The 16,834-nt window shown below is 39.4% G+C and overlaps 1 protein-coding gene across 2 annotated transcripts in view; it reads left to right on the top strand.

The window, feature by feature from the left end:
* The window catches only part of CPO (carboxypeptidase O), a 162,321-nt gene extending 151,110 nt beyond the window's left edge, over nt 1-11,211 (top strand). For both annotated transcript variants that reach the window (XM_069983463.1, XM_069983464.1), the window contains exons 7-12: nt 89-193; nt 1,248-1,358; nt 3,210-3,300; nt 4,221-4,423; nt 6,589-6,673; nt 8,149-11,211. In XM_069983463.1, the coding sequence (XP_069839564.1) occupies nt 89-193; nt 1,248-1,358; nt 3,210-3,300; nt 4,221-4,423; nt 6,589-6,673; nt 8,149-8,417 (864 nt within the window). In that variant the 3' untranslated portion in view covers nt 8,418-11,211. The remainder of the gene's footprint in view (nt 1-88; nt 194-1,247; nt 1,359-3,209; nt 3,301-4,220; nt 4,424-6,588; nt 6,674-8,148) is intronic.
* Nucleotides 11,212-16,834: the final 5,623 nt, after the last annotated feature.

Below are 16,834 nucleotides of genomic sequence, written 5' to 3'. Positions count from 1 at the left end.
AATAGATACAGTGACGTAGATGCAAAAGTGCAGCGTGAACCTTGTGTAAGAAAATATTTAATATATTCCTATTTGTTGTAATTGATAGATAAGCAAGCCTTCAAATGACCCTAAAAAAATTATTTGGATGGACTGTGGTATACATGCTCGTGAATGGATCGCTCCAGCTTTCTGCCAGTGGTTTGTGAAAGAGGTAAGCTATCTAGTCTGCAGTTGTAAAGTAAGTATATAACTCACTATCCATCCCTTTGTATTAGAGGAAACAATATATTTACTTATCTGTTTAGGGGTCTATTCTTCTATTGACTAATATTAAATGCAATTACTGTTGAGTGACGGTAAAAGGGGTTTATGTTGTTTCACAAAATGTGTTTCCGTAACAAACATAGATGATTAAAGGGGTACTCTGGCACTTTAAAACCTTTTATATTATGCTGCCGTTATAAAAAAAAAAAAAAAAAAAAAAAAGCATAACAAACATATTTAAACGCTAATTACATAGTTTCAAAGGTTGAAAAAAGACAGTAGTCCATAAAGTTCAACCCAGGGAAACCCTACTGTGTAAATCCAAAGGAAGGCAACAATCCTCATGAGGCAGATGAAATTGCCCCATCACAGGGAGAAAATTCCTTCCCTACTCCAATGGCAATCAGAATAAATCTCTATAAGTGCCCGTAACTTGTAATATTATATTTTTCAAGAAAAGCATCCAGGCCTACCTTGAACTTAATGAAATAGCCATGACAGCATCTTGTGATAGAGAGCTCCATAATCTCACTGCTCTTTCCGTAAAGAATTCTTATCTATGCTTATGGTGAAACCTTCTTTCCTCTAGACGTAGAGGATGCCCTCCTTGTCATAGTTACAGACCTAGGTGTAAAAAGATCTCTACAAAGATCTCTATACAGTCCATTCATACATTTATACATTGTGTTCACATCGCCCCCTAAGATGTCTTTTTTTGTACACTGAAAAGCCCCAATCTTGATAACCACCCATTCCCTTATTGACCTTAGTTGCCCTCCTCTGCACCCGCTCCAGTTCAGCTATGTCCTTCTTATATGCTGGTGCCCAAAACTGTATACAGTATTCCATAAAAGGAACATTAGGAGGTAAGAATAAGATGTTTATTATGTTGTATATAAAGGCAGCATTATAAAGACCTTACATTCATAGGCAATCTAAGACAAAACAAGATGCCCCCCTCTTTATCTGTGCCAGTATAGTCAGATATTCTTTTTATTCAGATTACACAGAACCACCAGAAGGATTCTCGAATACAGAAAATTCTAAAGAACATAGATCTATATGTCCTGCCAGTTCTAAATATTGATGGCTACATCTATACCTGGACGGAAGTAAGTCAATTAAACCTTTTATTTTATTTATTTTTAAAAAATGCCCTTAGTTCTAGAGCGCTATACAAGTGATACGGGATGACAAATAGAACATTACAAAATTAAAAACACATTACATGAATAAGGTCTGGTACATAAGGCCCCTGTCCATGGAGGGGAGAAGGAGACAGTAGGTAAGGGGGCAGCTAGTCAGTGTTGTTATTAAAAGTTATTGTAGATTGTAGCCTAGTTTAAAGAGGTGAGTTTTTAGATTGCTTTTGAAGGTCTTGATGGTGGATGAGGGCCGGATGTGTCTGGGTAGTGAGTTCCAGAGTATGGGGGTGGCTTGGGCAAAATCTTGGAGGTGGCTGTGTACGTACAAGGGGAGCACAAATGGAGGTCAAACGAAAAAAAAAAACAAATAAAAGAAATGCATGGGTTTTTTTCAATTTTACCACACATTAAATTTTTTTCTGGTTTCGCAGTGTACTTTATGACAAAAAATTCAGCCTGTCATTGCAAAGTACAATTATTGGTGCAAAAAATAAGGGCTCATGTGGGTTTCTAGGTGAAAAAATGCAAATGCTATGGCCTTTTAAGCACAAGGAGGGAAAAACGTAAACGCAAAAATGTAATGTGGCCCGGTCCTCTAAGGGTTAAGTGTAGAACTATTTGAACCAAACCCACAGCAAATTTATATGAAAAAATCTTTGTGTAATTTTGTGCAATATTGGTGTGGACTTTACCTTCCCTATTGATTTCAGTGACCCTAAAGCTTTCTTTTTCATCCAGTACATTGGCAACTTTAAGCCCTTTCATAGAGAGCAAAAGGAGAAAGGGAGAGATTAAAAAACAAACAAACACTACATCTATCAATACTTCCATCCTTATGCTATAGTTACACTTCTTTTACTGAACTAGACATTCATTCATTTATTTACCTGGGTTTTTCTTTTATATACATCACATAACCCTCTCTTAACATCATCAAGTTTTCGACTATTACCTCCTAGTCCCATATAGGTCTAGCTCATTGTGTAATATGTTTTCATTCATACAGGGTTCAGTTTCTCATTTTCTCAACTTTTCTCTTTATATTATCTCCTCATTTTCTCATTCGTCTTTTTATGGTCCGATTACCAGCTACACACTTATCCATTTCCTATTCATCACAAATTCATCATACATACTAGAGATGAGCAAATTAAGCAGATTTAGTTGCTTGCAAGAAAGAATAAAGAGTAGAATACAGTTTTAAAGGAAAAAAAACTAACTTATAGTGTGAACTGAGCCTAACAATCATTAAATAATTTATATTTCTCTGCTATATGAAAAAAACTAAAACATAGGGGGACTATTCTTATGAGGATTGGTGTGTATTATGGTGCGCTAATCCTGGATTATGGGAACTTTTGGATGAATACTCAAAACAGGCAGATTAAAAAAAAGTCACATCTAAACAATACTCACCTGTCGAATACTGGTCCATAAACAGTAAAAAAATAGGCACAAAGCCCTTGATAAATTTTCCCCATAGAGTAAACCTTATGCTATTTTCACACACAGTAAAGTAAATGCAATATACAATCTGTGAAATAAGTAAATAATAATCCATCTATTGTTCTTATCTTACAATGTACTACAGTACATTGAAGTCTGTCTCCAGGAAAAATGTCTGTCTGTACACAGATGGCAGTTTTTCCATATACTTTAATGTAGCACATTATTAGATACAAAAAGGGCTGTGTTTTTCCTTATTTTACGGCTGTAGTTTTCTTTTCTTTTATGGAGGGTAAACACAGCCTAAATAATTTATGAATGTGTAAACAGTTATTTTATTACTAATATCTAAAATTAATTACCACTGAATAGGACAGACTCTGGCGAAAATCTCGCTCCATGCATGAAAATGGCACCTGTTATGGAGTAGACCTTAACCGCAACTTCAATGTAAAGTGGTGCAGTGAGTATCATCCTTATTAACAATTTACTATGAAATCCAGGCATTATATATTTTATCTAGTATATCCACACAAGGATATGGAGAGCATAGAAACTTGATCCAGTTTTTCTAGTGTAACATATTTTCAATAAACACAACTAGCTTAATATTGATAACACAATCTATAAATTTTTGCCTCTTTTCCTACTTCCTATGTATACTATCTCTTCTCAGTTCTTCTCAGTTTTAGTTTATGGAGCATGGCTAAAATATGAACAAAATTCTGTCAAATTGTCAAAAGCCCATGTATATATTGCAGACATACAGGTTTAGTGAAGATTGTGCTTTGCCTCATATACACCATATGCAGTGTACAACCTGTGAGTTCCACTATTTGCTATTTAAAAACAAGGATCAGGAAACATCTGTCGGATGTCTCTAGCTACCCAGTCCATTGCGGCTTTTTTCTTTGCTTCCTGCTCCCCAGAATTTCATGGATAAGGGGACGGGCTGACATCATGCCACCCACATGAAGGATGACAGGACCTTTAGCACTACATACAGTAACTACAGAGTGTTATGCTCTGTAATTCCTCAATTATGGAAACAGGAGATATTGTTGTGCCCCCAATGCACAGATATGTCAGTAAAATCTCAAAAACACCTGCTGATGCATCTGTGCTCAGATTAATATAGGCCTCATTCGATTCAGTGATCCAAAATGTAGTCACCAATGACTATGTTTGGCTCATTTTCTAAGTATATACAAGTTTTGGCTTAGATTAAAAATTGATGCCAGCCAACACACTGGGAAAATCACCTGACAGTAATCACTAACTGTGTTCATTGAATGTGGGTAGTTGAATAGAATGGGGCCTGTGCCGATCAGCTTTTGTCAAAGTATGTGTCTGTCTATTCTCAATTTTTACTTATATTTTCAGGTTTTGGATCATCAACAAACTGTTCAAATAATTCATACTGTGGAGTCTCACCTGTGTCAGAACCAGAAACAAAGGCAGTAGTCAATTTTGTAGAGAGTAGAAAATCCGAAATGATCTGCTTTCTGACAATACACTCATACAGTCAATACATCTTAACTGCATATGGCTACACTACGGATCTTCCAAAGAGCTATAATGAAACGGTAATTAAACTTTTTGTCTCGCTGTAATTAAATTGAAAAACGTTTTAACGCACAAAGCCGTTCAGAGCTTAAAGGGGCAGAATGTTCTTTTTCCTGTTTGCTAGATCAAAAGGGAACTTTAGATAAAATAAAATAAAAAACAAATTAAATGCCCAATCCACCTGGATGATAAGTACAGATCAGACTGCAAAAAATAAGTCCTTATATGTCTCCATAGATGAATATTGTGCCACAAAATTTTAGCCCTCATATGGGTCATAATAGGGAAAAATATAAGAGTTTTGACACTTTGAATGTGAGGAGTTACAAATTTGCCAAAATTCTTGTATGGGAGAAGGGGTTAAAGGATGAGTTTTTAAAAAGGATTTTGTGCAGGTGGGGAAGGAGTTGGCAGAGTCATAGTACTTTCCTCCACCAGGTGTTTATAATGGAGATCTGCCTGCTGTGAATCTGTATTGGAGTGCCACACCGCACCAGTGTCTCACCTATGCCACTGATATGCTGATTGGTATGTCTCATACCAACCATTAACCAGGAAGTATGTTGGGGGCTCAATTATAGATATGTGGTGAGAGATCAAGGAAGGTAAGGCTGTATTCCCACGTTCCGTGTTCCTCACGGCACACAGACAAGGAATGCCTGTAACGGAGTCTCCCCCGCCCGGACAGAATCTGATAAGATGCTGAGAGCGGGGGAGAACTGTACTGATATGCGCCGTGCTGTAATGACAGCACCACGCACGGCTGATTCATTACAGGGTCGCACATATCAGTACAGTTCTCCCCCGCTCTCAGCATCTTATCGGATTTTGTCAAGGCGGGGGAGACTCCGTTACAGGAATTCCTCGTCCATGTTCCGTGAGGAACACGGAATGTGGGAATACAGCCTTAGGCTGGGTTCACACTATGTATATTTGAGGCTGTATTTGGTCCTCATGTCAGGTCCTCATAGCAACCAAAACCAGGAGTGGATTGAAAACACAGAAAGGCTCTGTTCACACAATGTTGAAATTGAGTGGATGGCCGCCATATAACAGTAAATAACGGCCATTATTTCAATACCACAGCCGTTGTTTTAAAATAACAGCAAATATTTGCCATTAAATGATGGCCATCCACTCAATTACAACATTATGTGAACAGAGCCTTTCTGTGTTTTCAATCCACTCCTGGTTTTGGTTGCTATACAGCCTCACAAATACAGCCTCAAATATACATAGTGTGAACCCAGCCTTAGACTTACCCACCCTCTACCCCATCTGCATCAGCGTCATACTAATACTTATCTCATGCTCAGAGTGGAACCCCCTGAAGTCCATCTCCTGGATTACCGTTCTAAAAAATCTGAGAAAAATCTGTCAGAAATCCTTTTGGCAAATAGGAAGGTATTTATTACAATAATACTAAAAGTAATTGTCTAGTAAGCAAGCCAACCAAAGCTGCAGTGTTATCAGTATTGAATAGTAGTGTCCATTAGAGGGGCACTGCACATGAAACTAGGACCCTATCCATAAATACTACTTAGTTATGGTCTGGCAAACAAGAAAGCAATGTAAAAGCCCTGCTACTTGGATAATAATGACTTGCAATGATGAGTGTTAAGGTTAAATCCACAGAGCCTTCATGACCTGAGGATACACAAGGCTGAAAGAGAGTTAAGGCCCTATTACACTAAGCGATTATTGGCCGTTACAGCAGATAATCACTTGGTGTAATAGCTAGACACGCACAATGTTAGCTGATCCTTCACTTTCAACATGTTAAAAAAATCTTCACGATAATGATGGTCTGCTGGCCGGGACAGGAAGCCCCTCTCCCAGCTCCCTGTGCCCATCCCGGCAGCGAGGAACGACGAACAAGCGAGCACTGATCTGACAGATCGTCGTTCGCTTGCTTCTCCAGATTGGCCCGTATAATAAGGCCTTAAGTGTCTGTGGTAATTGTGGTCCTGTTGGAGTCAATGGAGTCAATTGATTTCTGGCCACAGTATCTGCTCTGATTTCCCCTCATACTTTCCCCATCAAGTCTATTTGTATTGCTACTAAATTTAGATATTGTATGTGTACAAGCCCATACTGTCTTGATTTGTGTCATAGGTAACATGGTACATCCCTTATTATAGAGTGGCCAGTAAAAGTGTACTGTGTAAATATGTTTTTTCCACAGATAAAAGTTGCAGCAATGGCAGCTTCGGCACTGAAGAAGAAGCATGGTACCATTTACCAAGTGGGAAGTTTTGCAAATCTCCTATGTAAGTATCATTTATTTTTATTTCACAAACTGCACATATAAATCATATAGAATTGACCAGTCAGTTTAAGGTATATCTTCTTCTTTGTTACCTATCTAAAACCAAGCAAAACTTTGGTTAACATTCGGTCTTTTGGGGTCAACGTAGGGTCAAATATATAGAGTGACATAGAAAAACTATAGCGCAGCAAGGTCCAGGCTATTATTATATGTGAATTTCATTACATGTATATGCAGTGCAGAGCTTCCCTATGTCATGGGAAAAATCTGGGCCGCCCAAAGACTTCAGAAGAGACAGTGACCAGGTTTCAAACTGCGTAGTCCTAAAAGTGGACAAGGCTGACTTGTACAGAAGTACAGGTGCCACAAGCCACAGTATGGCATATCTCAGGAAAACATTTGTGTTGCCATTCATCTTCTATAAGACCTGAAGGGGGGGCAAGCAAAAAAATTTGCGCTGACTCTAAGAGGATGAATTCACTCACAGACTAATTTTCCCACTTTTAAAGTGGGAAGGTCAATCACCACGTTAGAATTTGGAGCTTAGAAAAACCAGATGCCCTTATTGAGCATGAGGGTTTGACCCAAAGTAAACCTGTTCCGTACAGGTAGCAGGAGATTACCCTACGGTTCCTTCTTTCTTGCTGAGAATACTGTTACTGGCCAAATATTGAAGGAATGGCTGGTACCACTGATACAGGAAGATCTGTCAAATCTACTGTTTTAGCAGGATGGTGCACCTCCACAGTTTTTTTTAAATAAAGTTATATTACAAAGTAATACAATTTTATTAAAGCAATGTGTTAAAAACTAAGTTTTAATCTCTGGAGTACACCATTAACAGGCTTATGTGACAGTCCTGTACAAAATTATTCATAAATGTACTATCTTGAAAAGGGTCAACTAAAGCTCTATAATGGCTTGTTATAACAGAAGCAGTGCCAGGCCCGTCAATTAACAGATACCAACTGTGACCTATGGACCTCATTGATTTATCATTGGGTCTATAGGGTTCTATGTGGTTTGTCAGGTATAACTAAATACCTTCTACTACTGACACTGCTCCAATTCTAGTCCTCAGTCACATGGCACAGTAAGTTATGTCGTTTTCTGATTCACCAATAGGGGCTAGCTTAGTAATACAACAGACTCATTGAAAAAGGCGATATGCAAGTTATCTAATAGTGCTTCTCCTGATGCACACACATTATAGCTTATCCTGAAAACTTACCTGAAACAACAGGAACTATAAACCTCTTGGTGAAGGCTTCATGGACATGCTATAACTGTGTGATGGAAAGCGATTCAGTGCCAGCCCATCCCACCATAAACAGGCATCATAATAGGGGGTCTGTACTGATCTTTTACTGTTTGAAAGAAAAACAAAAAAAGTGCATAGATCCTGAATATTAGATGATGTTGTAGGGGCACTGCCTTTTCTGATCATCCTTATTCATTGTTCTTAATATATTTCAGATGAAGCTTCTGGGACATCTCAAGATTGGGTCCATGACCTAGGAATAGATTTTTCTTACACTATAGAGTTAAGAGACAATGGTACTTACCAGTTTGTGCTACCAGAAAACCAAATTCAACCTACATGTGAAGAAACCATGGAAGGTGTACTAACAATAATGGAGTATGTGAATGATAAATACTTCCCAAACCAGGCATTAACAAGGCTTGGGAATCTTTATCTATATACTTTTCTTTCCACATTTGTAACACTTGTATGGTTATCATAACATGAACAAAGGATATAACACATACATAATTGAAGCCAAAATAAAATAAATAGGCCAATTAAAATACAATTAAAGTAAATCTCCATCCAAAATCCTTCCAATCCAGCACAATATAATTTACAAATGTTCCTATTATGTGGCATTAGCATACCTGCCATTACACCGCAATGTCCTCGCCCCTCCCTCCCTCCTGTCCTTTTCATTTTTCATTCCCACTGCCGAAGAGTCTGAAATTATGGAACAAACACTGCAGCAAGCATTTTTTTTTAATCCCATTACACCCCCGTACAATGATGGACACAAGCGAAAAACCTGATGGACCCCATTAATGTCACTGGGGACTGTCAAGCTCCGTTTGTGTCTGTTTGCCTGGATTATTTAGTGCTGAACAGCTGTTGTGACGGGGATTTACCTATTTCTCTAATGTCGTACCAACCAGATTCTTGTAAAAATACATCGATTTTTTTTATTTTGAAAGAAACTGTCAGGCCCATAGGTGGAGTACTAGAAGAGGACACAAATAGTGGTCCCTAGCCTGGTCCCACCCAGCTGACCCTGCCTACTTGCCTCGAACAGCCCTAGGCATCTGCAAACAACAACACAGTCCCTTACCTAAGGCTATAGCGATAACACATAACTGAGAAAAAAAACAGTAAAAACACCAAGGGATAGTGGTACATGCTGGGGACAAATCAAAAGGACAACACAGCACAAAATCAGGAACCAGAAGAGTAATCAGGAAAATAAGCAGAAAACAAGGTCAGCCTCCTGCAGCACAGCACTCCAGACTGGGGCGGCGCTCCAGATGCCACAGAAGACGACGCTGGAGCAAGGTCTGGTAAGGATCTAACAAAAGCATAAACTCATGAGACAGTGTCAAGTACAGCATATATAGTACACAAGGGATGTCATAGTATTAATAAAACTTGCCAGTATGGTAAGGCTTATATAATAGGAATGTAAAACTACAGTCAGGAACTACAAATTTCTGGTACTTATTTTAGTAATTTATTATACATTTTTATGTTTCATAATGTCTCTAACAATATTTTTAATGTACCTTTTTTTACATTGGTGCTTAATGTGACTCATTATTACCTGTTAGGTTTGGTGGAGTCTTGAGTTAGAAAAAAAAGTCGGTGACCTCTGCCCTGAGGCTAGCCATACACTTGACACTTTCATTGGCACAACATGGCTAACTGAATTTTTAAACATAAACCCACAGTGAGTTTTCACATAAACACTGATTTTTTTCAGCTGTGGCCTAATCCAGCATGGTGGATTAGACATTAGACTGCCTTTGGCCATCGTGAATGAATGTCCATATTTTACAAATGATGGTTGCTAAAATCAGCCATTTTGGCCCACCATTATCTCAGGTGTATGGCCAGGCTAAGGGTGTGACCCAAATGAAAATTATGTGAATGCATGAATGTTTTAGGTTGCAGGAAGCATGTACATGACAAAAAAAAGGGGCAATTGGGTGGACCAACCAAAAAGGGAGGTTTTTAGTTCCTAGTTTTAGTGACCACATTTTTAATATGTAATTTCTTATTCAACAATTGCTCCACTTGCTATCAGTTGTATTTTTATATATTAAGACCGTCCAAAGGGAAAGGATAGCACAAGACACCTAACACAGCCAGATTCATAATCTAATCCTCAGGACACCTTAGTTTACATTTTCAAAGAAAAGCAAAAAGCACCCAATCCACCAAATGTTCCATAAGCTTCCATTAACTTGTCATCTGTGCAGTCAGGAAAAGTTGTCTACATTACATAGGAGCAGAGTGAATACAGGTTTGCTGCATCCATTATAACCTATGGAGGAAGGGCCGAGGCGGATGAGTGAGCAGGAAGAGGAGACAAACAGCCCTGCAGTTTGGAGACTGGCTGGGCTCATAAAACACTGGATTCACAGGTCAGAAAGCTCTGTGCTGCTCTGGGAACTTGGTGAAAGAAGATTGCAGGATGTTGTGCTGTGCAGAGCTTCCTTTTCTTCTCTCAATGCTCACTCCCCCCCTCAGCCCCTTCCCCCTCCATAGACCATAATGGACATAGTTTTTTGAGTACAGAAGGAAATTCTTTTGATTATTAAAACCCATGACAATGTTTCTTAAAATCTTCTGTACCATTGATTCTTATTGATTTCTATGAAGGGACATTTAAATGACTTTTAGAGAGCATTCTCTATTTATTCTGGAGGACAGCAACTGTGCATATGTTATATACAACAAAACACTAAGGTAATATTTGTTAGAATTGTCTAGATAGCCTCCATCAACCATGTGACCTTTGCTGCTTTTTACATGGGGAGAGATCCAACATTACCCTAGGTAACAGCAACTATATCAAGCAACAGAGAGGAGGAATGTCAAGAAAAATAGTCTTTTTTTAGTCTTACGTTGGGTTAACAATCATTCTTTAAATGAAAGCTTTGTCTGGAGATCAGCTTGCTGGGGATAAGTGTCTGGCCACTTATTTTAAATAAAATGCTGACCATGTAAATGCATGGATGGGTTAGGTCCGCCAGAGTGGACTGACAAATGTGGGTCCCATCAATCATACATACAATAAACCAAGGGTGACAAGTGTGTCATTATGATTAAGAAGCACAAATTACATTTCATCAAGTAATACTTTATACTGTAGGTGACAATATCTGCTGCACAATGTATACAAGACAAGATTAAGTTAATTTATGAATAGACGTATCAATATTATCACCATAAACTCTCAATCAAATGCGATTTGTTAATTTCATCAATAAAATAATTCTTCCTTGTGAAACCTTTATGTGGTGCACGCTTTCTATCTCAAGCACAGAGGACGTTGTAGAACTGGGCTGATTAGTGTAATGAATATGTTTAGGACAATGACATCTACAAGGTCTGTACTTTCTTTGTGATAAATATTCATTCTAGCTATTGTAGCTGATGGGCAAAGGGTTTTGTTAGGACTTAAAAACCTGGAGTCAGATGCTGCCTATGACCAGCTTTTCCTTTTGATATCTTCATCCCCGCATCTGTGCGAAGTACATCAGTTAGTTTGGGACAATATACCTTTATCATGCAAATTTCCAAACTGCTTCGAGAAGGCCAACGGGTTAATGGAAAGAGTCACGGTTAAGTCAGACAGGCACAAATTAACAGAATGAAGTTAAGAGATTCTTCCCCTTATGCTGCTTGGCAGGCCCCTTTCCACATCGAGCTTGAATCTGTTTAATAAATTTGTCCCTATTACTTAGCGATGTATTAACGTTGCTTGATGTGCACAGACACGATAGTGACAATGCTCAATATTCAACTGCTCGTCATTGAGGAAGGTATGTTCTTGGTAAACATTTACAAAATAAAGATTGTTTTAAATACTTTTCTATTCTGTAACACATGAACAATTACTAGGACGTATCGTGTATTGATGCCAACATATTTTATGCCTCAGGAATTTTAAGATTCACTGCAAACAGAGTGGTTACAGGAACACCTCAATGCAAACATCCAACATCACATAGGAAATCCTACACAGCACAACAATAATAAACAATAGATAACATAACAATAATAACTCCAGGTTCCCAGCTAGATATATAGAATTCCTAGTTATCCCCCTCAACCGCTGACCCTTACATTTAAATAACTTTTTACTTTTCATCATTAATTTATGTGAGGTATCTACACATGATATGTTATATGGGCAACAGAACCAATAAACAAGTCTAATTTCATTATCAGTATTGCAGTTTTTTTTCCTGCTGTGACACTGGCAGAGCACAACACCAAATCACTTATTATCATTTCAGTTCTCCGTCCCATTGCATCCTAGTTTTTGTTTTGTTTTGCAAACAACTACACACAACAGTTGTGTACACACAACTCAATGCTTGTTTTCCATTTGTAACATTAAAGAAGCACAGACAGTAATGCTGCCAAATACAGACATTTGTATAACTTCGCTTTGTGGGGCTGATTCATCTGCACTTATAAATTGATAATTAAAGCGACTCTGTACCCACAATCTGACCCCCCCAAACCGCTTGTACCTTTAGATAGCTGCTTTTAATCCAAGATCTGTCCTGCGGTCCGTTTGGCAGGTGATGCAGTTATTGTGCTAAAAATTTACTTTTAAACTGGCAGCCCTGTGCCCTACGGGAGTGGCCTAGAGTGTGTATGCATTAGGCTGGCACAACCTCTGTCCCTCCGGCCCGCCATCCTTATCATTAGGAATGCTCCAGGCAGATTGCCTACTATTCCCCACCTGTTTAGCCCGGCACATGGGCTGGATCATTAAGGACCTGTGGAATGTTCAGCATGGACAGAATGTTCCAGTGGCATTCCTAATGATGAAGAGGTGGGTGGGAGGGGGGGGGGGGAGCTAAGTTAGGGCACAAATACTCCCGTAGGGCACGGGGTTGTAAGTTTAAAAGTAGTTTTTTGGACAATAACCGCATCACCTGCCAAACGGACCCCAGGACAGATCTTGCATTAAAAGCAGCTATCCGAAGGTACAACTGGTTTGGGGGGTTAGATTGTGGGTACACAGTCGCTTTAATGGAAAATATGGTGGTCATAAATCGCAGATTCACAATAACTTGGGTAATCTGTAGCATCAACCATGTATCCTCTCTTCCAACATTTGCATTTCTAAATCATCACAACTGACACAAGAGTTAATAATCCCTTTAAAGAGAATGTACCAATTCACCTACTGATTTATTTATTTATTTTTTTACACTACCTGGTCAGCGACGCAGTCCATTTTTTAAAATGCTGCCCAGTTCCCATGATCGGCGCTGGTCTCTTCATGTGCACTTCTGCTTACTCTATGCACTATGTAATGATATCCCCTCCCCATGGTGACGCGTCCTGACTTTACACAGAAAGTGCTGGGCCGCCTCCAGGGCATAGTGCAGGCCGTAGGGCACATGAAGAAACCGACTCCAATCACAGGAACTGAGCAGCGTTTGAAAAATGGACTGCACCACTGTGATGTACAAAACGGCAAAAAGAGATGTTACTATCAGTAAATAGATTTGGATGTCCTGATTACACAGCTTTTACAGTTTCTTGATATGCCTTCCCTTTCCCGAGATATGCAGGTTTATAGATTGACAATGAAGAGAATTGTTATAATGATGAACTTAGTTTTAATAAGTGGAGTAAATATCAGGTGATAGAGGTAGTTGGAGGTTATGCATTAGGCATACACACCACTCAATTTTAAACATTCATACCCTCTGGCTGTAAAATGCTACCTCCTGGTCTGAGAGGAGACTTGGGACGTGACACTCCAGGCCTACTCAGCTACACCACTACAGTCGCTACTGGCTAAGTAGGCCTTGAACGTCACATCTCAGGTCCCCTCTCAGACCAGGAAGTGAATAGGGACTGGAGCTGCATATACAGGCACCAGCGCAGGAGCCAGGGAGGTCAGTGCATGTTTTTTTTTCACCTAACCACTCTCTGGCAGTTTTGAAAAAAATGTTCTCCTTTAATTTCATGCTCATCTGACAACTAAACTAAATTGATAAACTATAAACCCACATTTCTTGGGATTGCTGGAAAAAAACTATAATTCCCATCTTGCCTGGACAGCTAAAGCTTTGGCTGTCCATGTATGATGGGAATTGTAGTTTTGCAATAGTTGGAGGACCGACGGTTTCCCCATCCCTGTCCATAACACTAGTTTGATGAGGAAACAGTACTCCTTTGGTACTCTACAGAACATACAAAATGGACATTATGCCCAAATGCAATTTTCCAATTCCATTGACTCTTCAGCACACAATAGGCACCTTATGGGGTTAGCATGTTTCTTTTATATACTGTCTTATCTACATTGGCACCATCTATCAGTTGTCTTAGTTTTACTAACTTAGACTGCCTTAGATACCCCAACCGGGTGCCCTGTCGTACTTTAATTATAAACTTGTGCAATTAATCCTCATATGGTAAATATTTTGAATATTTAAGGAAAAAAACAATAAAAACACAAACACATCTAACTCCACTGGAGACATGCAATGTTACAATATTTTACTGCATCTGACAGGCCATTCTAAATGTAATAGGAAAGTCACATTATATGAGCAAGACAGCTTGCTAAAGAAAAGATCAATTTGGGTTAAACTGCACATGTTCTTATGCTACCCTCTAAGGACGAGAGAAAACTGTCAGGACAAGGCTTAACAAACACTTACAAATCATCTTTCACACAAGACTTTCTTATAGAGAAAGTAAAGCCACTTTCCCCCCAGGCAAGCACTTTACTATACACTTTAAATAAGCGTGCAAGGAATGATTCAGCTTAGAAATACAGCTCCGATAACTATGGAGCAAGAGCTCCACCTAAAGGACACAACAGTGAGAAGCAGGTTCTAATGAGGAAGATGGCTTTATTCAGTATAACACATTGCAGGCAATAGTATTCAGTAGCAAGAGAATGTAATGCAAAGTGATGGTAATAATAATTTATATTCCTGATACAGTACTCATATACTTACAATGGTATAATGAAATACAGTAGTGCCTTGGATTACGAGCATAATCCGTTCCAGCACTGTGCTTGCAATCCAAATCCACTCTTTAACAAAAGCAAATTTTCCCATAAGAAATTACTGAAATGTAGACAATTAATTCCACACCCCAAAAATAATGATGAAACAGCTGAATATGTCATATTATAAATGTGCAGTACAGCAATCAGCATGTGGGCTGTATAATGTATAGTAAGTGCATAAACCTGAAAGAACAGCAGCAGTTTACAGATACAGGATGAAACTGCAGATCCCCATAATGCAGTAGCATAGTACAACAGGCTAGAATAGAGAAGCAGGGCTGCTGTCAGAGGTCTGGGTGGTCACATGACAGCAATGAGGAAGGGGTGTGTGTTCAGCATGGACCAATCAGGAAGTGAGAATCACAGAGCTGTGCAGGAGAACAGTGACAGAAACTTTTCTATACAGCAATGTAAATGGCTAAGTGTAAGTGCAGGCACATAATAGCAGCAGTGTGTATAGCAGAGTGTGAGTGCAGGCACAGCATAGCAGCAGTGTGTATAGCTGAGTGTAAGTGCAGGCACATTATAGCAGGAATGGAGAAGATGGGAAACACAAGGGCTGACAGAGCCTGCAGGGAGTATGAAGGAATGAGCAAGACAAATGTGGGCACAGTATAGCAGCACTCTCTGACCAGGGAGAGAGGGGTTACAGCTATGATGACATTACCTCCACAGTCCTGTTCCCTGATGTGTGTACTGTGCAGTACAGCAATCAGCATGTGGGGTGTATAATGTATAGTAAGTGCATAAACCTGAAAGAACAGCAGCAGTTTGCAGATACTCCCTGTACTGTAAACTCCTTTTACATCTAAGAACATAAGCAAAGTTCTGGAAGTGCTATTTGAATACAGACTACTACCCAATCATTGCATAAGCAGCATAATAGGAACTAACTCATTGGATTGGACACTTGCTCTTTTATGTATATTTTGTAATAAGGATTTGAAGTGCAGTAGTAACAGTAGTAGTAGTTGAAACATTCAAATTAGTTGCATTTGTGGAAGGCAATATCAGGCACAACACCGCTGCTCCCTTGCATGCTCAGGCTGCTAATTTTCAAGCATCCCAGCCATGTTGATTGGAACTTCACTCCATTGTTGCATGTTGCTGCACATGACACATATGTGAGGGTAGTCAAAAAAGTGAAGTGGCTTGTATTTTTACACATGGTTTGGGCGCTGCACGGTAATTTCTCCTGGTTCAGCAGCCAACACTCACCATTAATGACCAACATTAGTGACTTTGCTCATGCCAGCAATTAACCTCTAAGGGTCCATTTACACAGAAAGATTATCTGACAAAGATTTAAAGCCAAATCCAGGAATGGATTTGAAAAGAGGAAAATCCTCAGGCTTTCCTTTAGGACTTGTACTTGTTAATAGTCTGTTTCTGACTTTGGCTTCAAATCTTTGGTAGATAATCTTTCTGTGTAAATGGACTCTTACATATTGTGATCAATAACAACTGCTGCATTTAAGAGTTTCAGTGAAAAGTGACAGGAGTGGTACCTGTCACTGACCTATAACACTAGGGGTGCCCAATAGTTTCCATAGATCAATAGTTAGTAGGAGAATACTGACCTCACTGATCAATGCTATGCAATAGCATAGCATCAGGGCGGGTTCACACTACGGAATTCTCGCGGACAATGTCCGCGGAATTCCGTCAGCTGTCCGCCCGCACGGGCACGCGCTTTTCCGCCGGCTCCATAGACACCATTCTATGGGCCGGCGTATTCCGCGATCCGCTAAAAGAAGTGACATGACACTTCTTTCCGCGTATAGCAGAATACGCCGGCCCATAGAATGGTGTCTATGGGGCCAGCGGAAAGGCGCCCAGATGTGCGGGCGGACAGCTGA

Source organism: Dendropsophus ebraccatus, chromosome 9 (genome assembly GCF_027789765.1).
Source record: "Dendropsophus ebraccatus isolate aDenEbr1 chromosome 9, aDenEbr1.pat, whole genome shotgun sequence".
NCBI lineage: Eukaryota > Metazoa > Chordata > Amphibia > Anura > Hylidae > Dendropsophus > Dendropsophus ebraccatus.
The sequence above is the reverse complement of the archived record's forward strand: the minus strand, read 5'-3'. Positions and strand labels throughout refer to the sequence as shown.